Consider the following 25168-nt stretch of genomic DNA (forward strand, 5'->3'; position numbering starts at 1 on the left):
TTACATATACTATTATAAAAATGAAAATATATTAAATAAAGTTAGTTTTTATATATAGATATTACTATTTTTGAAATAGTTATTAATAAAACTTACGGATCCGGATATCCGGACTAAAAAATCAAGATATCCGGATCCGGATCCGGCTTTGACGGATCCAACATTTTATTATCCGGATCCGGATTCGGCCCCTCCGGATATCCGGATTTTCGGATCGGATCCGGATCGAATCTCGGATCGAATCCGGATCTCGGATAAAAGTCCCAGGCCTAATAGTAGATGCATCAGTTATTTAACCGTCACGAACTCATTTCAATTAGCGTTAGTTAACGAGACTAAAAATTGATGATGACATCACTTGTTATAGTTGATATAAAACTGGATGATTGGTTGGCATCATTTATTATAACGTAATTATAATTTGTGTCAGTAATGTTTCCGATACATTATAACTGATGCTATAGAACTCTCTTTTTGTAGTGACTAATCCCACTATATATATTTCTTGTACCTTACTACGGCCGATGTCATTGTTTCCCAAGATGGATCGGGACATTTTAAGACACTAAAAGAGGCGGTGGCTGCTGCGCCGAACAATAGTATCACATGATACGTGATCTATGTGAAGAGGGGAACTTATAATGAAGTCGTTGAAATCGGGAAGACAAAAACCAGCTTAACCATTGTAGGCGACAGTCTACAGGAGACAATCCTCACTGGCAATATGAACCACGATCGGTGCCGGAACATTCAACTCGTCAACTCTCGGTAATAACATCCATTTTTTTATATATCGAAATGTTTTTATTTCTTTCTATTTTCTATAGTTCTTTATACTTTTGAAACTTAATGAAATTATTGATTTAATTATAGGCGTCAGTGGAGAATGGTTTGTTGCTCGAGATATTTGCATATGGAACACGGCTGGGCCAAAGAAGGGGCAGGCTGTGGCTCTTAGAGTGAGTTCTGATAGAGCAGTCTTCCACCGTTGTCACATTGACGCATATCAGGATACTCTTTATGCACACAAGTATCAGCAATTTTACATAGAATGCCAAATCACGGGGAAAGTCGATTTCATTTGCGGAGATGCAACTGCGGTGTTCCAGAATTTCCAGATAGAGGTGCATAGACCGCTTGTAGGACAAAGCAACGTCATAACGGCACAGTCACTGAACGACACATCCGAGGTCACGGGGTTTTCCTTCCAAAGATGCAACATAACCGCCAGTCCTGACTTCACTCCGGTAAAAGCAACCGTAAAGACATTTCTTGGACGAATAATAGTATGTAATTTTCTCCCAAAATTCTTAGCAATTCTACAAATAACTAATGAAGTTAATGTAAACATGTGAAGTAATTTCTCTTTTTTTTTTTTATTCTTAACAATTTGACAAATAAATTGCACAGTTATTGCCTAGCCTTTCCATCTCGCCTCCTCCTCTCTTTCACGGATTCTGAGAGCGAAATTGTTCTCCCATCATCAACCCCCGAACTGAAGATGGTGGTCGATGAGGACGTTCCTGCTTGGCTCGATAATCTCGACAAGAATCTGCTTCTTGTTATTCATTTTTATCATTGTTGAAGTTTATATGTGCTTATAATTTGCTCATATTTTCCTTTATATTTACTTATTTTAGTTTATTTTTTTAAGTAAACTATTATATTTATTTTTCATTATTCTATTTCTATTGTTTATTAACCAATCAATATTAAAAAAAACTTAACATCTTATAGTATAATTTGTTAATAAGATAGTAATAAATGAATAGCAAAATAATGAGTGCTACATCATTTGCATTATTTCCTTAACTTAGTTGAAAAATGCAATATGATATGTGAATATTTTCTTTATAATGAGGATAAGGCCCTCAATCAACAATGAAGCTACCACAAGTTTTGATCGCAAGGAGTTTGATCACTCAAGACATAACTAGCTTTTTCTTGGTGATTCTCGAATGTTTCATAAGAAAAATAGATGTTTACCAGAGTTAATATAATAATATTGGTTGATATGTTTTTCATGGTTTTGTAATCAAATATAGCATTTTCAAAAGCTCTATGCTACGTCTATTTGTAGTTTTGTGAGCTGCACATTAAGGTGCAAACACGCAAACTATTTATATTAGTTGTTGTCAAACCATATATTATTTTCTTAATATGTCAACACTATATGCAATAGACATAAAATGCAATTCGTCAAAAGTCAAGAGAGAATAACAAATAGACAAATTATTTAACATGGTTAACAAAAGCAAAATAAAATAAATCTGATGAAATCAAGAAAAAGAAAAAGGAAAACCTTACATTTTTAAGAATCAGACTCTAAATTAGGCTTCACCTTCTTAGAAAGAACCCAGAAATCAAATCATATATATTAAGTTTGCATAAAAAAATGTGGAAGGTGGAACATTGTAGTAGGTTTGAGGAGATGGGGGCTTAGAGATCCTGTTCGAGGAGGTAATCACCCAACCTCTCAACGACCATATTGCACTGTCCTGGTGTCACGGGCTCTTCGTATATCCCAAAGACACATGATTGTCCAGTTTTCTTTATGGTTATGCCTCCAGCTCCCTATCGAATCAAACCAACAAAGTATATAATCTTCTTTGATCATGCATATACATGTATGTACGGATAATATGTCAGATTGTGAAGTTAATCGATGGGTTAGATTACCTTCTTGCCACGGATTACAGCGCCAGGCTCGCCTTGGATGACCATGTACTTGGCTCCTGCTAGAAATAACCCTGTGGGGGCTAAGTGACCCGGTTCATCGAAATCTTTCATAATACCAGTGAACTCTTGTGCCTTGAACTATATCATAAACGATTTATAGAGTAAGGTATATCACGATGAGAGACCATTCATCATTTGCTTAAACGTATAAACAAAAAGTACAATGTACATGTAGACAGTGAACCATGCTTGGTTTGATACCAAAGCGGAAACATGTTTATCTTAAAATGGAATAAACCCTTTGGCAAAAAAAAAAGACTTTCTTGTGGAATTTCATTTCATTTTAGGAAATGAAAATCTCCTTTATACCAAAACTTCATTATTTGCAATTAGATCCATAACTTAGAAGTATGTCCCCGGATCGATCGACAAAATAAGACTATAAAAGAAAGTCTATACACAAGAAAATGTGCTTATTACAAACAAGATTAGAGACTGATCTAATGTAACAAGAACAAGGATCCATGATCTAAAATTCTAAATAAAACAAAGATCAAATGTTAGTCTACGTACACAATGACAATACTAAAATCATATTACCTGGGGAAAGTTAGCGCTCTGAGCCCAAACGCTACCGTCATGACCAACGATTGCGGCGGCAGTAAGGTGATGACCCTGGCCGTCTCCGACATCACACATCAAATGCTCATCAACGTAAGTTTGCCACGACATCTTCTTTTCTTCTTGGTTTTCTCTATGCGTTATCTTATGTTATGTGCAGCGTGGGGACTTTGTCCTTCAGATAAATAGGGGAGAGATAAAGAAACTCGACAACAATGATATTCTCAACCGCTTAATTACATAGACGCATTCTCAGCCGAACCTCTCAATTTTTTTCGAAATTAAAATTTCAATTAGCTCACGTCTCGCCTTTGTTATAGCTTCATCATTATTTCCTTAACTGCCACGTTAACTTTCTTTTTGTCCTCGATTCCCCTATTTATAACGATTAAATTCCGCCGGAATAAACGTAATCAAAATGATATTATTTTTTCATTGGTCAACAATAGCATATCATAACTTGTTCCGACCACACACTCTTTAGTTTTGGTTTTTGTTTTTTGGGTGAAAATATTGTGTGTCGACTAGTTTTCTTGTAGAGATCATTTAAAAGGGCACTAAGCATTCTGAACACAACAATGTTTTAAAAACCCCCTCAAAAGATTTCTTTCCCCCTACAAAGTCATATACTCAAAAACTGTACTGCTAAAAAAAACACAAAGCTACATGCTACTTGTCAGTGGCATTCTTTCCGAAAGATATGGGATGGTGATACTGATTGAAAAACGAAAGAAACCGAGAGTTCAGTCGGTGAGACGATATGATCGACCTCTGAATGCTGTGTTGGTGGAGCTCTCTGGCTGGGCATGAGCGCTTGAATAAGCTCCTCCTCCGGTTCCAGATCCTACTGCTCCTACACCACCTGCTTGACGAACAGCTGCCACTGGAGCTCCAATTCGAAATCTTGCTACCAGTTTATTACTATTAACAATGTCAAGGGATCACAGACAACAATCGAAAAAAGACAGAAGAAATCATTTGGAAATCTAATCAAGGATACACCCATTTCGGGGTTTTGAGGTAGTTCTTTCCGGTGGCGAGAGGGTGAAGGACTGTTAGGAAGTAGTAAAGATGTCCAGCTATGATGCCAAGAAGGTCAGGCATGATCTTAGAGCCGAAGATAACATCGAGTGCTAGCATTGCCCACGGGAGGTAGAAAGCCTGTTGAGTAATTAAAAAACAATTAACATTATATATACCAAAGAGTGGGGGAAGAAACACTTTCAAATACCTTAAGATTGACAAGACCGTAGAGGCTGATGTTGGCATTTGGAAACTCTCGGCTCCAGAGATATAGAAGCATGAACACAAGTGAAACTCCAAGGAACGGTGTCCAGAAAAACGGTATGAATGATAAAACCTGACATTCAAAACACGGATTCAGAAGAATATGAGTATCATCTCCCAAAAACTTGTCTCAATTTACAACAATTAACCCTTATTTAAAGCTTCAGATTATCTCAGCTTGGGATCTCTTAGGCTTAATTAGAGGCTAATATCTACTTTGTGGCGTAGCATCTACAACACTGGAGTTCTCAAAGGACAAGCAATGGTGATCAGTAAGGAATAAAATGTAAAGAGAGCTTTACATACCAATAGGGTCAAGGATCCAAAGATCATCATCCACAAAAAGTCAGCTGTCCGCCTCTCAAAAGGCCCTTTCTCGAGTAGAACTCCATATCTTGCTCTGTGCAATCAATTCAGAGAGGGTGTTATAGTAAAACCAAAGCTTTCGTTCTGCATATACACTCCTACATGAAAAACAATACTCACATCATCAGAAGACGTATCCCGAAGTTGATAGAGAAACCACCAAGGAAAAACAAGTTCGTTATCAGCCTCCACACCTGCAAACCATCAAAACAGATCAACTTGGAATGTTACATGAGTACTGTGGAAAAAAATAAAACATATTTTTCACCTGGAAGTGCTTAAACACAAACTCAGGAATCAAAGCAATGTGGATAGGAGCAAGTAAGCCGAGCTGCGCGAGGGTTGTAGCCAGGAGGCACAAAGTACCATAAGCCTTGGTTATCGGTGGAAGTGAGTTGTAGTATCTGCAATCAACACCACCAAAAGAACAGGTGCTATAAGTACATTAAGAGGCATACATATACACTATCAACAAAGTCTTAGCTTCAACTAAAAATTTGTGTTTCTAATAAGTCAAATCACATACAGCAAACATAAACATGAGTCATAGCTTCAAGAGACATGAAAGTAGCTTCCTTTTTTTATATTCAAGAACTAACCAGTTTCCCTTCTACTAATCCATGGCGCACTGATGATGTTTCTAACTAAATTGGATACTAAAGAACGTAGCTTTTCACCTCGAATCAAGCAAACTTGAAAACCAAAAGAATCTAAACGAAATCAAAGGGGAAAAAATTGATTAAGACTTCATAACCTAAGGAGGATCAGAAACTAAAATTTCTACATCGGAATCGAATCCACGCAAAGTGAAACAAGGCGAACGAAGATCGATAGAGAGAGAGAGGACTCACTCGCCAGGAGAAGACATGTTCGTCGATTTCGAAGATCCGATTGATTCAGAAGCGGAGAATAATCCAAGTTTTTTATTGAGAGATAAAGAGAGAGAGAGAGAGCACCGAACAAACTCTCTCCCTAGAACGTTCCTTCCCAGCTTCTCTAAAAATCACTTGTTAAGCGACTGCGTATCGCATCCAATCATGTCTTGCCACGTGGATTTTTATGTTACAAATCGATGATGTGGCGTGATCTAAGTGGCTACGTGAGGTGACGACGAAAGTGATTAACGAACAAGGACGTCTATCTATCTAACATCTAACATTTCCTGATTGTTCCTAATTGTAGTTTTTTTTCTATAATTTAAGGTTTTTCTTTAATACACTATCAATTTGGTAATTTATAGGCTTTTTGTCCATCAAGTGTTCTTCTGTTGTGTATGGGCTTCTATGATTCCCTTTTTAATATTTACTTAGGCCGAGAAGGTCTTCTTTCAACCCATTAACCAACATTCAACTCAAAACCATAAGCTCAATTGTATTCTTTTGTTTAATACCAATAAATAGTGTAATACATTTCCCGTCTTTCGTTTTTGTACAAGACTACATGGCTAAACCCACCAATATTTTTTGGTTTATTTACCAAAACATTAATAATGTAAAAATAGGAACCCTAACAAATGAACAAGAAACAAGGAAAGACAATGCAGAGGGAATCTAATCTCAAGGAAGATCACAATTGGAGAAACATTAGCATTATGTCGTGAGCATGATCTTCTTGAGTATGGTCGGAATCAAAGATCTGAGGTTAATTATTTTATCTGAATAATGTGCTCAATATTTAAGGTAATTAATTAAGAGAGAATCGAGGTTATTATTAGCTTGGATTAGGTGGGGAGGGTCCATGTGCATGTGACGGGTCCCAACCAGATTATCTTGACCCGATTCGGTATCACTTCTTGTCTGCTGACTCATGCTTACGTCCTTCCAATTTGTGTTTAATGTACTTTGTTCGCGTGGAAATGGAAGATGAAAATTACTGTGTTTTTATTTTATTTTTAAAGATGATAAGAAAATCTCAATATGTGAAGAACTGAAGATTAGGGGTGTCAATTCGGGCTGGTCCGGTCCGGTCCAAACCCGGTAAGCCCGGTCCGGTCCGGCCCGAAAATAGTTTGGGCTTAGAATTCAAAGTCCGGCCCGGTTTTTATAGGGCTATAAGGTTTTTCGGGCTTTTGTGGGCTTTTCGAAAAATAATTTGTCATTGTCACTTGCATCGTTTTAATAAATGTGAATTTTCATTAAAAAAAAAAGTTTCATTTTTAAAAAATAAAAAATATATAAAGTGAGTTTAAAATTTTCTTGTCTATCACAAAATTTTTATTTTTTTCGTATGCTTTAAAAACATTTTATACACAAACCAAATTTAATAAGATTTAAATAATCAAATATCAATTAAAACAAAAAAATATAAGTGAACAAAATTTATGATAAACATGGTCAAACGTTTCATATTTTATATTTTGAAAAAAAAAACATGTTGTACATGAAAGAAGAAGGTATTTTTGTAAAATTTAAAATGTAACACTTGTAATGATGAAACAATAAAGTGCATTAACAACTTTTATATTTGCTTTATTAGAGTTTGGATAAAAATATTAAAATAATATATCAATACTAATAATAGTTTCGATTACAAGAAAGAAAGATAATATTTACGTTAAAATATAAATTTCTGATTTTTGGGCCGGCCCTAGCCCAAACGGACTTAAGCCCAAAATACCCAAAGCCCAAATGGGCTTAGCCCGAAAAACCCAATTTTTTTTTGCTTATAAAGCGAAGCTCAAGCCCGGTAATTTTTAGGGCTGGGCGGACTCGGGCTTTGGACTTGGGTCCTAATTCACATGTCTACTGAAGTACATTTTGTTTGGTTGTATATTGTGATGGCGGTAAGAAAGTCTATCTTTATCTTTTACCGTTTATGTTATATTTTATGTCCATTTAATGATGCAATGCTCTTATATATGCGTCCAACTGGATAGTTTATTGGTAAAAACTGTAGGTTAAATTTACAAATCGTATGTATGTAACAAACACATGTTTAAAGATATTAAAATAATATATGACAGAGGCCTAATCTGAGCTATAAAATGATACGCATTTGTCTGGGATCACTTTGTGTAGATATGCCACTTGGCTTTCTTTTGGACTATATCAGAAAATAAGCTTGATTGAAGAGTACTGTCAAGTGCTTAAGTAGCTAAATATGTTTAATAAAATGTAACATGGTAGATCATGGAGCCTATTTTAAGTAGGTTTCATGCATCATCACGTAAGTAAAAAATTTGGTACTTAAATACAACTTATAAACTAGAGACCATATTGTTATTCAAAAAAAAAAAAAACCTAGAATATTATACTCTATTTGTTTTCGTCTCATAATTTTCTCTAATTTGTTACAAAAATTAACCTTTAAAGTGCTAATAAGAATCGATTTAATTTCTTTTTATAACAACAAACTTGACTTCTCCAATCCAAAGTATTCAAATAGTAATATATCGCTGTGAAATAGAAATCTTACAACGATCCTCGAAAAGAAAAAGGGGTCTTGGTCCTTTTGTGTTTTTAGACCTATGATGGAGACATTACGATGGAACTTGCCAATGGCAATAGAGGAACATGCAATTCCATTGCAATGTGATAAGTTGGATCCCGTAAAAAGGGGAGAAAAGAAAACGACATTTTTGCAACAAAGGAAAAAAAAATGTCAAAGTGAATAAGTGGTAGAAAGATGCATATTAAAGCGAATATCAATTGATGACCAAGAAAAAAGACTAAAAGGAGGAAAAAAAGAAGAAGAAGACAGACATAGCTTGTTAAGCAAATAAGTAATGGTGGACCTATCTATGGTTCAGTAATTCGCATGTTTATTGTCGGAATAGTTGTTTTCTTGTCTTCGTAATAAACCATAAAATTTTGATGAGGGCCTTATGTTGATTTTCTTCCAACCTGTAAATTAAAGAAATTGCACGTATGAAAAAAAATTGCGCGTATGAAGCTAAACTCACAGTTGATAATAATGTTTTCAGTAGTTAAACTGAAAAGACTGATAAGGTAAGTTCATGACATCCCAGACATAACGATGAAACATAGAAAATTCTAGTCCAAAAGTGTTAGCATGCAATTTCAGTATTTATATGGTATTGTCATGTCAAAAAAATATGTTTATACAATTCATAATTTAAAGATTCAATAGTGATGCTTGTTGCTTAAATGAAAAAAAAATGATATATAGCAACTTAAGCCACAAATGTATTTGGAAATGATAGGTTATTAACTCAATTTAACTTTGGTTTTCTTAGCGATGCATACATAGTTCGGAGTCTAGTTTATATGTTCAATTTTTTTTTTTTGCGTTAGGTAGGAATCTCGGGATGCAAATGACCGAACATGGTTTTCCAAAACCATATTCGAATCTGAGCAAAATCCATATCGAAGTGGGGCCTTATGTAAGTTGGATCATCAGTGCCTAGTTCCTAGTAGCAGTGCCGGTCCGAGTCTGTATGGCGCCTAAAGCGAAATGTAAAATACTGCCCCATAATAATTATAATAAAGTAAATTCTTAAAAGACCTAAAACCACAGTTTTTTTTACACAAACCCGAAACCATAATTTAAGTAAATTTTATGATACTTCAAAGTTTCTAAATAATTTATAAAACTTACATAAAAATAGAGAGGACAAAATAGAAAGCATGCGTAAGAGAGTCAAAATTGTAGAGAGTAATCACAGAGGATAATCTAATGGCGTAGCAAAATTTGGCTAAGAAAACTGGAAAAAATGCATTCTGAAAAAAATGAATTGTCAAGTTGTCAGTGTCCTAATAACAAAAGAGAATTAGATTTTTATTTAAAATTTTATTTTGTAATTTTTATATTTTGATACCTATTATGTTTGATAAAAGGAAATTAGTTGTTAGAAAAGTAAATCAAAATTGATCGTGGGGAATCTATCAGATCTTAGATACAAAATCTTATACTTTTTTTGAAGGAAAAAAATGAATCTAAAAGGTGTGGTTCGAACACAACACATGTGGAACAAATATGCAAGCTAACGACAACCATACCAAAAACACTTGTTCTGTCATGGCGCCCCAAATATTTAATAGATCTTGGCGCCTCAAGCCACTGGTTCATGTGCTTTAGCACAGGGCTGGCACTGCCTAGTAGTATAGCTCACCTAGCGCATAGATTGTTCGAGATATTGTTTTCATTTGAGGGAATAGTGTTATTACTGAATACTGTGACATAAATGCAATGAATTTTCATCAAAAAGAAACCCAAAAAAAAAACTGGCAACTTGGGCAATAGTCTTGTTTATATTAATATTGCCAAATGCGAAATATACGAGAATCTTAATATGTCCTTGCTGACATTTAGAGAGCCGTATCTATGCTCGTGATCGAGATGTTTTCATTTTTTTCTAGTTGACATTTTTATTATTTGAGGAGCATTAAAAATAAATAACCTTTAGTTTATGTGTTTATTACAAGTGTGTCATTTCTTACGTGGCAACTCTACAAGCTCCCTCACCTATTCTATTTAAAACCTCATTGTTAACTAGAGTAATTACACATCATGCCATTAATCAAAACATTATAATTACCTTAGTTTTGTCTACATTTGTCACATATATACGTTGATACGTATTACATCAAACCTTATCATTTATTTCTTGCGTTAGTTACCTTAACCGAAGTTCTACGTATTACATCAAAGATTTTAAAATTATGTTAATTACCTTGACTGAAGTTTTTTCATTAATCTGTTTCAATACAAAAACATTACTGACATACGTAGTGGTCTAATTTTTTATTCAAAATGAATATAGATGCGAAAAAGTTAATGTGCGATTATCAATCAAAGTTTGTTTTCTGAAAAATCATAAAAAGTATTTGATGATCAATACGTACTCAAGTGATTGATTTTCTTAAAAATGCGAAAAAATATTTGTTCTCTTAAAAATATATCAAGAGGAAAACTTTGTTTTCTTAAAATAGTGAAACAGAAGAACCATGCATATGGTATATACTTTCCCCGTTTCATTAAATTGTTAGATGATCCCCGCCTTGCGATTGTAGAAACTAAGGTACAATACAATTTTCTGGCATACAATTATAAAAACTTACATTAGGTGATCTATCGTAATTAAGATTTTAACGCCAGCTTGCATAATGCAAATAAAGGCGGAGCAAATTGCCCATGATTCAAACGTGATTTGCAAGGACGAAATTGATTGATGATTGGGAAAAAGGAAACTTCTAATAACTTTGATATATTTTTAAATTACAAATTTGGTAAATTGATGGTAATAATACGTGATTTGCGAGGACTTGACTTTTGTATATAAGGAACGTAGATTAAGGTTCAAATTATTGTAATCAATTAATAATTGTGAACTTTCTTGAATTTGTTCAATTGCGATTGATAAAAGGAAGTTTGCATTAACTATTTACAATATTAAATTAATTCTCGACTAAGATTGGAACGCAAGTTATGTGTAATATTCGATTTAGTTACAGCCATTATTTTGAATCCATATGACCACATGGCGATTCCTTTTTAGTATAAATATACGGCTTCTATAATTCAGAAAACTCACCACACCTTTCTTCTCGACTTTGCTCATATCAAAACATTCTCTCAAGCAATCAAATGGATGGCTTTAACTCTATTTCCGATTTGAAACCATTCAAGACATTGTTTCTTTTATATTTTATTTGTCTATTGCTTATGTTTTGTTTTATTTTATATTTATAATTTATTTTATGCAAACAAATATACAATTTTTAAACAAAAATTCCGCAGCTTAATTTAGATTGACATACTAAATTTCGTCTAACCCTTACTTTATAACATATAGTATTTCTTGCTATAACTTTAACTTTTATTATGTCTACAAATTAAAAGTGATAATATTTTGAAATCTATTTACTCCTCACAGGGCGCGGATTATCACCTAGTATCCAAGATAAAGCAGAAGGTAATTAAAATAAGTATTCGTTTTGGACGGAAAATATAAATTTCAGTGAAGGCAACATGGGAAGTAACTAGTGAGTGGTGAGTCTCGTGACCATTCCTATAAAACAATTAGGGTAGATAACTTTCGTAACAATCCACTTAAAATAGTCTTTTATAGTGTCCACCAAAATGCTTCTTAGCTTCTTCTGTCCCTCTTTATCACGTGATACAAAATGTTGATGCATTGTTTATGACGTGATCGATGATGCATGATTCAAAAATGTTCTTCTGTATATTATACGGGGAAGTATCAAAATAATTTTTGGAAATTTTGAACACATATACAAGTTCTTTAAGATTTTGGAAAATTGTTGTTACAGATACACTATTTTATTATTTAAAGACATTTTATTACCAACAAGTTCCGGACACGTATCCATAATACTATAACTAGTGAACTACAAATAGTCAACTTACTGAATATCGCAATGTCAATATACAGTTCTCAAATAGTCATATATAGTACTAGGGCTGAGTATTTTATCCGTTAGATTTGATTCAATTCGTTATTCGTTTCGATTCGATCCAAAAATTCTGGATATCCGTAAACTTTTGAAGCAAAGCAAATACTAAAAATCAATATCCGTTAAAATCGAAGCAAATCACAAATATTAAAATTTTGGGAAGCGGATATCCGATTAAGCATTTAATATCCGTTAAATTATATAATTATTTTTCTAACATATGATTTGATAAATTCTATTCACATTATTACTTATATAAAAGTATTACATAAAAGGAAGAGAACACATTTATGACAATTATAATTTTTTTCTTAAGTTTTTTGTTATTATAATTGTTAACTAAGTTCAAAAAATTTACAAAATATGTAGATTCACTACTTCTTTTAATTTTCGTCATATATATCATGCAAAAAATTATTTTACAAAAAAAATTTGTATCAAATTTTTAAGATTATTTGTGTTAATAAAAACATATGAGATATCCGTAAATATTCGTAAATATCCGCAAATATCTATTTATTTTTCGGATATCCGTTTTTCCGAATATCTGTATTTTTCCGAAGCAAAACAAATAGAAAAATTAGATATTCGTGATATACGAAGAAAATCACAAATACCTTCAAAATTCTGGATATTTGATCCGTGCCCAGGCCTATATAGTACAAATTTATTTCGACCATGCACAAGCATATAACTAGTCAACTACAGGTAATCAATTGGTTGTAATTAATCCAGAGAAGCTTCATATACAAGTTCCTTGATCCTTAATCAAAAGAAAGGGAAAAAGGTTCTATTATAAAACCGTAGTCAACTATGTACTGTATATGATTTTAAATTTTATGTATTATCAGGGCATTGCAGGTCTCTTAGATTGAAGCGTAATATAAAATACAGTCTCTTACTTTTTAACTAAAAAAATTAAGAGACATTTCTTATATCTCTTATTTAAGAGACGTCTCTTAGTTTTTTTAGTTAAAAACTAAAAATCCGTATCTTATATTACGTTAAAAAATCCAACGTAAGAGATCTACGATAAACATGCTCTTATTGCTCCAGTGACTGGTTTGTATGAGTCAGTATGACCAATCAATCATATGATATGAATGAGTTTTGCATGCTATATATAATTAGAATTATTTTTTCTTTGATCAAACCATACTTCCATTATGCTGAAGCGAATTTAAACTCCATTACAATTATTAGAATTCACATGGTTATTAATTCACATAGTTTTCTAACAGCTATACAGTATATTTGGTAGAGTGGTATGTAACTATCCGATATTTTTTCAAAAAAAAAACCTATCCGATAATTTTTATAAACGGAGCTGACGAATTGCTTTCGATCTGAAATAGATGTGTATCATCAGTTGGCAGAAAAAAATAGACTTATTTTTGGGTTCACCAACCAATAGAATTGTGTTATTTCATATTTGATATCTTTAAAAAAAAAACAAAATATTGTCAAATTATATTATGTTTTTAAAATTAAAAGATAAAAAAAAAAAAATAGTAGTAATTACAAAAAAATATTTTTAACATCGTCAGCAAAACATTAAACCCTAAATCCTAATTCCTAAACCTTAAATCATAAATCCTTAACCCTTGGGTAAACCCTATACTCTAGGATAAATCCTAAACTCTAAATCAAAATCACTAAACATTAAAACACTCAGGGGTTTAGGGTTTAGGATTTAAGATTTAGGGTTTAGGGTGTTAGTGTTCTTTTATTTAGAGTTTAGGATTTATCCAAAGGTTTACGGTTTACCCAAGGGTTTAGAGTTTGTCCAAGAGTTTAGGGTTTACCCAACGGGTTAGGATTTAGGATTTAGGGTTTACGGATTAGGATTTAGGGTTTAGTGTTTTACTGACGATGTTAAAAATATATTTTTTTTTAATTCTTTTTTCTGTAACTATTTTTTTTTACCTTTTTTTTATTTTAAAAACATAAAATAACTTGACAATATTTTGTTTCTTTTTTTTAAATATATCGAATTTGAAATAATGAAATTCTATTGGATGGCGAATCTTTTGTCAAAATAAAGATAAATACCTCATTAAGACGACAGTAAGATATGATAGGATGATATAATTTTACATATATATTATTTTTGAGACAAAAGTCAAAATTTATAGATGAAAAGTTACGTAGTTAATTGTAGGCTTGTAGCAACACTACTTTTATAAATGGATACGACGATCTCAAAACAGTTTAACTATTGCGTGACGAAAGTCTTGAATCAAGAAGAGAAAATACTCAAATCAATTTTTTTCTCAAATCAAAATACTAGTTGGTAATAAGATACAAATGCGTATAGATTTGAAAACGATGATGAGTGTACACTCGATACAATTGTGTCTTGATGTTTCATTTTCTTATTTTTAGGTGTATTAAATCCAATCCATTTTTTTAATTTGTTTTGCTTAGACAGTAAGCCATCACTTTCCAAGGTCGGTCTCAATTGTGTAATCTTCATGCAGGACGTGGGCTCCTTTGCGTCTATATGTCTGATGTATATATATATGTCTTGTTTTTTTGGTTGTATTGTTATCTAGCTACTCATGAAATAAATTTAAGCTTGGTAGAAATTTCAAATATTCTCCATGTGGTTTCTGATTTGGATATTCAGTACTATACATAAACAAGCAACGAGTTAATTGACTCGAATAAATAAAATATGTTTGTTGTAAAAAAAAAATTTATTATTGTCGTCGGGACTTAAACAAATAAAAACAAGAGATTATTTTAGCAAAGTAACAATATGATTTAAGTCAGTCAAACGCCACCAACAAAACTAAGGCGCCGTTAACAAACAGAAGGATCTAAAGCGCCGAACAAATCGGGGGAAGACGACAAAATTAGCCAGCGAGTGCCACGTCGCTCCCCCGTCTCTCCCGCCGACGATCCTGACGGCGTTACGGTGACGGATTAATTTTATATGCTTACTTATTTTATCAGTGGCCCAATAGTTAGCCCAAATTACCTTCACGCCACCCACGAACAACTCAATAGAGCTGGAAATGGGCCCATGTGAACCCCTCCATGCAAACTCATCGCTTGCTCTGTTTTCTTCCATCGTTTATTTATCTTTTGTTCCAAATAAATAAATTCACATTTTGTGTTTTCATAAATAATCTGTTATGATAAACTATTTTTCTACACAAAAGTGGATATTTTTCTACGGTTACCCTACATTTTTAGTATTTTATCTAATCTTTATATCATTATTTTCCTAACCAAACAGAAGTAGGGTTTCTATCATTCTAATTATTTCATTAAAATATATTTAATTTTAAGTAATAATTGTGACTGTCTTTATCGCAATGATTAATCAAAATTTAAACATGCAATAAGGTATTAATTTTTTATTTTGTTTAAAATCATAATAAATGTATGCAAGATTCATGAATCATGATACGTTTGTGCTTCAACAACAAAATAAACAAACCTAAACAAAATTACCAAATAATGAAAAACGATTAATTGTTTTATTGTACCGCCGTATTCATAAATAAAAAAATACGACCAATGAAAATTAAGTGAAATTATTGATATAGTTATAAATTTATAATAGATAACTTATTGGTCCCACTATTCTCATGTTGCTACATAAACGAGAACCAGCAAGAAGACGACCGACGACGACACATTTTTTTCCACCCTCACCTCATGAATAATCAACTATTCGTTCTTCTTTAAATTACCAAAAGTTATTTTCAAAACTCGAACCAAGAAGAAGAAGCTAGAAGGATTCTTATGTGATGGATCCATGTCCCTTTGTACGACTCACAATAGATTCTCTTGCTCTCAGACTACCTGAGACAGCGACCAACAAGCAAGTCGGCGGCGAAGTACATCCCTCCGCGACGCCTTGTTACTGCAAACTCCGGATCAAACATTTCCCTTCGCAGAGAGCGCTTCTCCCTCTCTCCTCCATCTCCGACGCTTCCTCTCCGCCGGACTCCTCAACTTCGGCTCCGGGATTCCACCTAGACGCCGACGCGATCCGAAGAGTTTCCGGTAAGAAGATCTCACTCAGAGTCTCTGTCTACGCCGGCCGTACGGGACACACTTGCGGCGTTGCCTCCGGGAAGCTTCTTGGGAGAGTGGAAGTAGCTGTGGATCTCGCGGCGGCGCTTTCAAGAACCGTCGCGTTCCATAATGGCTGGAAAAAACTAGGTGGAGACGGAGACAAACCGTCAGCTCGGTTACATTTATTGGTCCGTGCTGAACCGGATCCTCGGTTCGTGTTTCAATTTGGAGGTGAACCGGAATGTAGTCCCGTGGTTTACCAGATTCAAGGGAATATTAAACAGCCTGTCTTCAGCTGCAAGTTCAGTTCCGACCGTAACGGAAGATCTCGGTAAGAACCTTTTCCATCAAAAATGATTTATAATATTCAAATATTGTTCATAATTCTAGCAAATTTGTTATGTTTAGGTCTTTGCCGTCGGGTTTTACGTATAGTAGCAGAGGATGGATCACAAGAACATTGTCAGGTGACCAATGGGAGAAGAAACAAGCGAGGGAGAGAAAAGGTTGGATGATAACGATCCATGATTTGTCTGGATCTCCTGTAGCAGCTGCTTCCATGATCACTCCTTTTGTGGCGTCTCCAGGATCAGACCGTGTCTCTAGATCCAACCCAGGCGCGTGGCTTATCTTACGGCCACATGGGACTTGTGTCAGCAGCTGGAAACCTTGGGGACGGCTCGAGGCATGGCGTGAGAGAGGAGCCGTCGATGGATTGGGTTACAAGTTCGAGCTCGTGACGGATAACACCAGTACTAGCACCGGCGTTCCTATTGCTGAAGGTATTATATTAATCTTTATTACCATGTACTATATTTCTATCGTAAACATATAATAATGTTGGTTACATTGGGTCAGGTTAAGACCCATACCTGGCCCAGATTGTCCAATATCTATTTGGGTCGCTATACATATCCAATACTTAAGAAGGAACTCAAATTAACTTGGGCAATATCCAGGTATTTGAACTCATTACTCAAAATATCTGAAGGTGACCAAGTGTTACTAGTTCAACCAAAAAACATCATCAATAAATTCTAACATAACAGAGTAATGCTTCTGACAACTAATACTACATGATATAGTTTTACACATAAAGAAATTACGGTTTTGATCCAAAATCTCTTCCTAATCAAAAGAAAAATATCCAAAGTTATCTTAAAAGTATATACATTAGATACACATGTTTGATTACTATGTACATATAAATACTGAACATTGTTCAGTCCCAGTTACTAAAATTAGTCCATATACTATTAATATTTTGAATAACAGTTTAAAAATCTGAATTTACCCTTAACAGGCACTATATGATTTGGTAACCTATACATATCACGGTATTATGATTTAGTAACCTACTTATAAAAAAAATATCACGGTATTGTGAGTCTTTAATATATCTAATACTAATGGATATGTTAATCGGACAGGGACAATGAGCACAAAGCAAGGAGGAAAGTTTATTATCGACAGGAGAGTGAGTGGACAAGGAGAGTCGCCGGCAAGATCGTCTCCGGTGAAAGGGTTCGTGATGGGATCCAGCGTTGAAGGAGAAGGGAAAGTGAGCAAGCCCGTGGTGCACGTGGGAGCACAGCACGTGACTTGCATGGCAGACGCAGCTCTGTTTGTCGCTCTATCAGCTGCCGTTGACCTAAGCGTCGACGCGTGTCAGCTCTTCTCTCGTAAGCTCCGCAAGGAGCTTTGTCACGACGACCAAAGCTCCCTCTCATGAAGAAACCAGAAGACTTGATGACACATACAATTTGACTTAACAAAAACCGATCTACGAATGCTTAATTTCGGTTTTTATTGATTTTCTTGATCAATTTGATATGTGAAAATTCAAAATTGAAAGAAAGATGCGTAGACAACGATCTTTGTGTTGTCTGTATCATATTTATTTATTTATTTTGTGTTTCAGTTGTGTTGATTATTCATCAATTTCATTCTTTAATTATTATTATTTAAAAAATATTTGTGTCAAATATTATCTTCTTTTTTGTATAACGCTTTTTAACATCATCATATTTTATTAACCTGAAACAAAGTAGTCTTCATAACGGATATAAACATAAAACACTAAAAAGGATGGTCAGATCAATTAGTTTTCACAAGGCTATAGTTCGTACAAAAGTTTTTTTATCCAGTGACATTGCTAATCGAAATTGAATTAAAATCGACTATTTAAAAAATTTATGTAAATTGGGTTAGCATCAAGAATGATTTAAGTGTAACAATGTCGTAGAGTCAAGGCCCAAACTTGGATAACGGTTACTTTTAAACCTTATCTGAAAAGTGAAGATATTGACATAGTAAGAAGGGCTTTTTGCAGAATTGACCTATAACTTAAAGTCAAACACAAAACTAACATTTTTTTTTTTGAAAATTGGTTTTGCCCTATTCACCCCACAAGTTCATAGAATTTACGAAAATGCCATCAATTTTTTTTTTTTTTTTTTTTCGAAAATGACATTTTTACTCTCTCACCCTCATCATCTTCAAGTAATTACAAGATTGCCATTGTCATCAATACCACAACCACCATGAACAACCAATTTGAAGCTCTTAATGCTCCCAAAATCGATTTACCCTTCTTCTTTTTCCATTCTTGTGAACTAAACACAACATATCTCTCACTTTCTCTCCACAATGAGCTAAAAAAACCCAAGATTTTGATTCTAAATTTTTTATGGTTCATAGAGTCATAGAAGCTAACGATTCTGGGTGGGTTACTTTCGTTTGTGATTCTATGTGCTTGGAGAAGCCTTATGTATGCTAAGGAACTTATCTCACCAATTTAAGGTATGACATCGAGTTTTTTTCCAGATCTGTTCGTCAGACGACTTACTTGGGAAGTCGTTTGGCTGTAGACAACTTACCTGGAAGTCGTCTGGTCAACGCAGAGGTTATTTTTGCAATTGACTTTGAAATCTGTAACCTGAGACGACTGAAAGTTAAGTCGTCTGTTTTTGTTTGGTTTCAAAAAAATTTCCAAAGAACCTAGACGACTTACATTTCAGTCGTCATAGGTTAGTTTTGCATTTGACTGGATAATTTCAGAAGTTTGACTTCCCCAGACGACTTACATTTCAGTCGTCTGGCGAAAATTAAAATAATAATATTTTTTTAAAAGTAGACGACTTACAGTTAAGTCGTCATAGGTTAGTTTTGCAATTGAAAAAAAAAAACTTCAAAATTTAATTATACACAGACGACTTATACTTCAGTCGTCCACGAGACGACTTACTTGTAAGTCGTCCAGGATTTTTTTCTGAGATTCTGGTCAAACCTCGTAAATCCTGGACGACTTACATTTCAGTCATCTCGCGGACGACTGAATTATAAGTCATCTGTATATAATTAAATCTTCAAGTTTTTTTTTCAATTGCAAAACTAACCTATGACGACTTAACTGTAAGTCGTCTACTTTTAAAAAAATATTATTATTTTAATTTTCACTAGACGACTGAAATGTAAGTCGTCCAGAAAAGTCAAACTTCTGAAATTATCCAGTCAAATGCAAAACTAACCTATGACGACTGAAATGTAAGTCGTGTAGCTTTTTAGGAGTTTTTTTTTTAGCCAAACAATAGTAGACGACTTATTTTTCAGTCGTCTGAAATAACAGATTTCAAAGTCAATTGCAAAAATAACCTCTGTGTTGACCAGACGACGTATAGTTTAGTCGTCTGGACAACTTAGATTGAAGTCGTCCGCGTCTTCTCCGCTAGTTTTTAAGTCTTCTACGTTAGTTTTTAAATAACTTGTATTTTTAAGAGTGATAAGTAACTTCAAGATATGTAAAACTCATATTTACAAAATATGTTCTCTCCCTTAGTTTTACTAAATTTGACTAAGTTTTTCAACGCAAACTTATAATAAAATATGATATGGTTTGACTAGTTACTATTGTTTGTTTCCATCTCTTAAGTATTATTGTTATAGACAATAATGATGACTATTGTTATGAGTTGGAAGAAGGGTTAAAATACTTCTTAAAATGTTGTATCAATATAAAGCTACCAACATTCTTGTTTATTAAGATGAGAAAAAGGCCATTGGAGTTTATTATTGCATATGAGAGATCCAAAGATAAGAAAAAGGCTACTGAAGTCTATTATTTCATTGATTTGTAAATGTGTAAACACATTGTTAGCACATTTAATACATCTTGGAAAACATTATTACTGATTTTACAAAAAAAAACACAACTAAAAGAGTAGACATGCAATTCACAAAACAGACCACAAACAAAACTATTATAGATCATTCCTCTACAAAGACAAGCTTGGATTCCACTTGAGTAGACAAGACCACACGACTTTTAAGAAGTCCAAACGACTTCTAAGAAGTCCAGACGACTTCCAAGAAGTTCAGACGACTTTGTCAGAAGACTTTTAGGAAGTTCAGACGACTTCCAGACGACTTTACAGGAAGTCCAGACGACTTTACAGGAAGTCCAGACGACTTTACAGGAAGTCCAGACGACTTTGTCAGAAGACTTCCAAGAAGTCCAGACGACTTCCAGACGACTTCCAGACGACTAACAGGTAAGTCGTCCCAGAAGTCTTCCAGATCTGAAAAACCTGCATATTAAATCCAGATCTGAAAAACCTGCATATCCAAAAACGTTCAAATGGCTTAAAACAGAAAAAATGAGTGAAAGATTAGATAAATCTACCTTTACAGAACACACAAAAATACATATCTAAAAATAATAGATCTACCTTTAAATTAGTGGAAGATGAGTACCATCTAATTAAAAACCTGCAAAAAAGATAGATTAGTAAGAAAGACATGAGACAAAACTGGAAAATTCATATAAAGTTTGGTGTTTTCAAGTCAAAGAGATTAGAGTGGGTTTGGAGAGTTTTAGTTTGGGAAAAAAGTAAGAACTTTATACAACAAGAAGTTCCCAAATGAAGAAAAATCAGACATAAGAACTTACCAAAACGCTCAGATCTATTATGAAAGGGAGACTTCGTCAGAAGACTTCCATGAAGTCCAGACGACTTCCTGGAAGTCCAGACGACTTCCTGGAAGTCCAGACGACTTTGTCAGAAGACTTCCAAGAAGTCCAGACGACTTCCAGACGACTTCCAGACGACTAACAGGTAAGTCGTCCAAGAAGTCTTCCAGATCTGAAAAACCTGCATATCAAATCCAGATCTGAAAAACCTGCATATCCAAAAACGTTCAAATGACTTAAAAATAGAGAAAATGAGTGGAAGATTAGATAAATCTACATTTATAGAACACAAAAAATACATATCTAAAATTAATAGATTTACCTTTAAATTAAGGGAGAATTGGAAAAACAAGACACTTTCGAAGTTTGTTTGTCAAAATAAGACTTTGGTCGTTTTGGACTGGTTTTGCCCTTGTGTTGTGGAAAAAATAGTAAACTTAGGTAAAAAAATATAAAAAAATGTAGAATCATTAGAAACCAAAGTATTTATACTTTTATGTTTAAATTTAATTTTTAAAAATTGTGGAACTATGTTTTATTTAATATCAAAGCTATAACAGAATACTTATTCTAGCCATCTACGTAGTCTACAAATCGAATATAAAGTATTGTACATAGGTTTACCTTGGATAGAAAATATAAACTACACTTTCTTCAATAGTTTACCTTAGCTAGATTTTTTGTCGTAATATTCTATCTTGATATCTTCAGTCTACCTACGGCTTTTTTACAAGTTCTATCCTAGAGTAAGTGAAATACCTTTTCTTTTTTACAAGTCATACCTTGTTCTGCCTTTTACTATATAATAGCCTAAGGCAGAATGTAGTTTCCATTCTCTCTACATATTTCTGCCTAAGGCAGAATGTAGTTTCCATTCTCTCTACATATTTCTGCCTTACGTATGATGTATATTCTTGCCAAATAAAGTAAAAATGGAAACTTCCAAATTTGTGATCATATATTTCCTAAATATATCCTAACTAAATATTTCCTAAATATCTCCCCCCCCCCACGATTTTCTCCCTTTTCTCTTCACACGATCTCTATCTCCCTCGTTCCTTGTTCCTCTCTCTTCTTCATCGACAAAAATCTCTTCTATCAACCAACACAAGATGGTTCTAATCTACGTTAAATCTGGTGTATGGATGTCAAGTTTCAGTGACGAGTGGAGTTTCTTGGCAGACAAACAAAGGCGTGGTCGAATGGTGACATTAGAAACTACTGCTTTACTGGAGGAACTCAAGATCATGGTGTGTGAAGATTATGGGGTCGACCCTAATTTGGTTAATGTCGAGTTCAGTTATGAGATGGTCAATCAAAGAGGAAATCCTCCCATTAGTATCAGTAATGATCGACAAGTGTGTAACTTTGTGGGCTACGCAAAGAAGGGTTCCTCTACAACCTTGTGTGTCACGTTCTCTGGTACTGGTACTGGTGTAAAGGAAAAGGAACGAGTCAATATCGATCTCAATAAGGAACCGTGTGATTCAAGTAATGTTGAGGAAGGTGAAGTTCCTGACATAAATCTGGGAGATTTTGCAGAACCATCAAAAAAGTGTTGTGATAAAAGGAAGAATCATGTCGTTGAGGATGGTTCTGGTCATGCTGGTTCAAAGAGTGAAAAGTATGGCGATAGTGAAAAGGAAAGCCGAGCTGTGAACACAGATTTCGTGAAGAAAGATCAACTTTTCCGAAGTAAACGTGTCCTAAAGGCAACAATGGAAATTTGGGCGATGAAGAATAATTACGATTTCCTTGTTACCAAATCAACGAAAAAGTGGTGGTCTATACGATGTAAGGATAATACGTGCAACTGGACTGTGCGTGCGGAATGTGTTGATGGGTCTACATATTTCATGATCAATAAGTGTGTGGGTATACACTCATGTGCTCCTTCAAAGAAAAGCAACTTCGGAAAAACGGCGTCGGCAAGAACTATTGGAAAGCTGATACAACATCGATTTGATGATGCCAATGATGGCCCCAAAGCAAACGACATCATTCAGTTTATGAGGCTAGAACATAGCTGCGAAATTACTTATTGGCACGCTTGGGAAGCTCGTGAGTATGCAATTGCAGCTGTTAGAGGTATACCAGACGAAAGTTATGCAAAGATACCAAAATATTTGCATATGATTAAAGAAGTTAATCCTGGTACACACACTCACTATGAAACTAAGAAGGATGGTAGATTCATGTATCTATTTATGTCGTTTGGGCAATCAGTTAGAGGATTTCACAGTCATATGCGTAGGGTGATTGTTGTTGATGGAACTTTTCTGAAAAATAAATATAAAGGAGTTCTACTTGTTGCTACAGCTGTAGATGGTAACTCCAACTTGTATCCAATTGCATTTGGAGTTGCTGATTCAGAGAATGAAGAATCATGGGAGTGGTTCTTCAGACAGTTGAGTGTGGTTATTCCTGATAGTAAAGACTTAGCTTTTGTGTCAGATAGACATGCGTCAATTGCTAAAGCAATCAGGGATGTCTACCCACGATCAAAGCACGGAATTTGTATACACCACTTGCTGACCAATGTGGTTAAATTCTTCAGGACAAAGGGGTTCACTGCTTTGGTCGAGAAGGCTTCAAACACATATAGGTATAGTGAATTTCAGGAACGTTTCACAGAAATTGTTGATATCAGTCCGGCACTTGGACGATATCTACAGGAGGCTGATGTGAGAAAATGGGCTCGTTCTCTCTTCCCTGGATCCAGGTATGACATCAGGACCAATAACCCAGCCGAGTCGATTAATTCAGCTCTGAGATCTCCTAGACAATTTCCAGTAATTCCTTTGCTAGATAGTATAAGAGAAATGATGACCCGATGGTTCTATGAGCGTCGCATGTTAAGCTCCAAACATATTGATCCTTTAACCGATAAGGTGGAGAAAAAGATTGATAGGAGAATCGTGAAGGCTCGAGGGTTTCAGGTTCAGAAGGTTGACAACTTCAGATCACTTGTTAAAGGAGACATATATGATTGTCATGTTGATCTGGAAACCAGAACATGCACATGTGGGAAATTTGATTTAGGAAAAATTCCATGCAGACACGCTATTCCTGCAATATATTCTCGAGGTATGGAAGTATATAAACATTATCTTGGTACCTATATATTCCAGCATTTTGCAGTGTTTAGACATTGGTCGGTCTTTTTTTTGACACAGGTATGGAAGTACACCGATTTACTGATGGCGTCTATAGCACTGCAGCGTGGAGAGCTGCCTACGCGGAATCCATTAATCCCATACCAGTTCCAGAGGCTGAATGGAATGTCCCAGATGAGGTTAAACTTGCGAAGATCTTACCACCAGAGTCAAGAAAGAGTGCTGGTAGACCAGTAAAGAGAAGGTATGAAACAGTAGAAGACAAGATTAGATCTTCTCAAGGATCAACAAAGAAGAAAAAGCACAAGTGCAGCCGGTGTGGTATGGAGGGACACAAGAGAGGAACATGTGATAAACCTATCTAGATTGTTGTGTGTGTTCTCTGTTATTTGCTGTTTGCTTACAACATTGTTGAGACAAATCGAATCTTCCTATTGACAGTTTGATTTTTCCAATTTTTTTTGTTATATTCGATGCAAATCAGCAAAAACATCAAAGAACATAGTCTAACATTTATTTAGAAAAAAACAGAACAAGAAATTGAACATCATGCATAGGTAAGGTACATGAAGACCATAGCAAAACAACACACAAACAAAGCTTTGATGATCCTTAACTCTCTAATGCATTTGATGGAATTTTCTTCAGAACGAGCAATTGCATCTTCCATCTCTTCAAGTCTACTCTTATGTCGTTTCAGCATTGTCTCAGAAGCTCGTACT

The 25168-nt window shown here is 34.5% G+C and overlaps 4 protein-coding genes across 5 annotated transcripts; 2 read left to right on the forward strand and 2 right to left on the reverse strand.

Annotated features, from left to right (window-relative positions):
- Positions 1–2200: 2200 nt before the first annotated feature.
- LOC111200007 (profilin-4) lies at positions 2201–3544 on the reverse strand. The gene is made up of 3 exons (XM_022690694.2): positions 3280–3544; positions 2680–2817; positions 2201–2574 (listed from the first exon to the last, which is right to left on the reverse strand). Exons 1-3 carry the CDS (start codon positions 3409–3411, stop codon positions 2440–2442), a joined length of 405 nt encoding a protein of 134 aa, XP_022546415.1. The 5' UTR covers positions 3412–3544; the 3' UTR covers positions 2201–2439.
- Positions 3545–3842: 298 nt separating this feature from the next.
- LOC111213166 (derlin-1-like) lies at positions 3843–6057 on the reverse strand. Its single transcript, XM_022714841.2, has 7 exons — positions 5805–6057; positions 5222–5357; positions 5074–5147; positions 4894–4987; positions 4532–4660; positions 4301–4461; positions 3843–4221 (listed from the first exon to the last, which is right to left on the reverse strand). Exons 1-7 carry the CDS (start codon positions 5819–5821, stop codon positions 4044–4046), a joined length of 789 nt encoding a protein of 262 aa, XP_022570562.1. The 5' UTR covers positions 5822–6057; the 3' UTR covers positions 3843–4043.
- A 9817-nt stretch (positions 6058–15874) lies between these two features.
- On the forward strand, positions 15875–18296 carry LOC111213164. Of its 2 annotated transcripts, XR_002663251.2 has the most exons (4): positions 15875–16692; positions 16770–17143; positions 17220–17320; positions 17792–18025. XR_002663251.2 is itself a non-coding variant. In XM_022714839.2 (3 exons), the coding sequence occupies exons 1-3, from the start codon at positions 16091–16093 to the stop codon at positions 18091–18093; spliced, it is 1278 nt and encodes a 425-aa protein (XP_022570560.2). In that variant the 5' UTR covers positions 15875–16090; the 3' UTR covers positions 18094–18296. The 2 variants fall into 2 exon arrangements, 1 of the variants encoding a protein (XP_022570560.2); XM_022714839.2 differs by lacking the exon at positions 17220–17320 and having other exon boundaries at positions 17792–18296.
- A 4146-nt stretch (positions 18297–22442) lies between these two features.
- LOC106403678 lies at positions 22443–24811 on the forward strand. Its single transcript, XM_013844487.2, has 2 exons — positions 22443–24417; positions 24507–24811. The coding sequence occupies exons 1-2, from the start codon at positions 22443–22445 to the stop codon at positions 24809–24811; spliced, it is 2280 nt and encodes a 759-aa protein (XP_013699941.2).
- Positions 24812–25168: the final 357 nt, after the last annotated feature.

This window comes from Brassica napus, chromosome C1 (genome assembly GCF_020379485.1).
Source record: "Brassica napus cultivar Da-Ae chromosome C1, Da-Ae, whole genome shotgun sequence".
NCBI classification, from domain to species: domain Eukaryota; kingdom Viridiplantae; phylum Streptophyta; class Magnoliopsida; order Brassicales; family Brassicaceae; genus Brassica; species Brassica napus.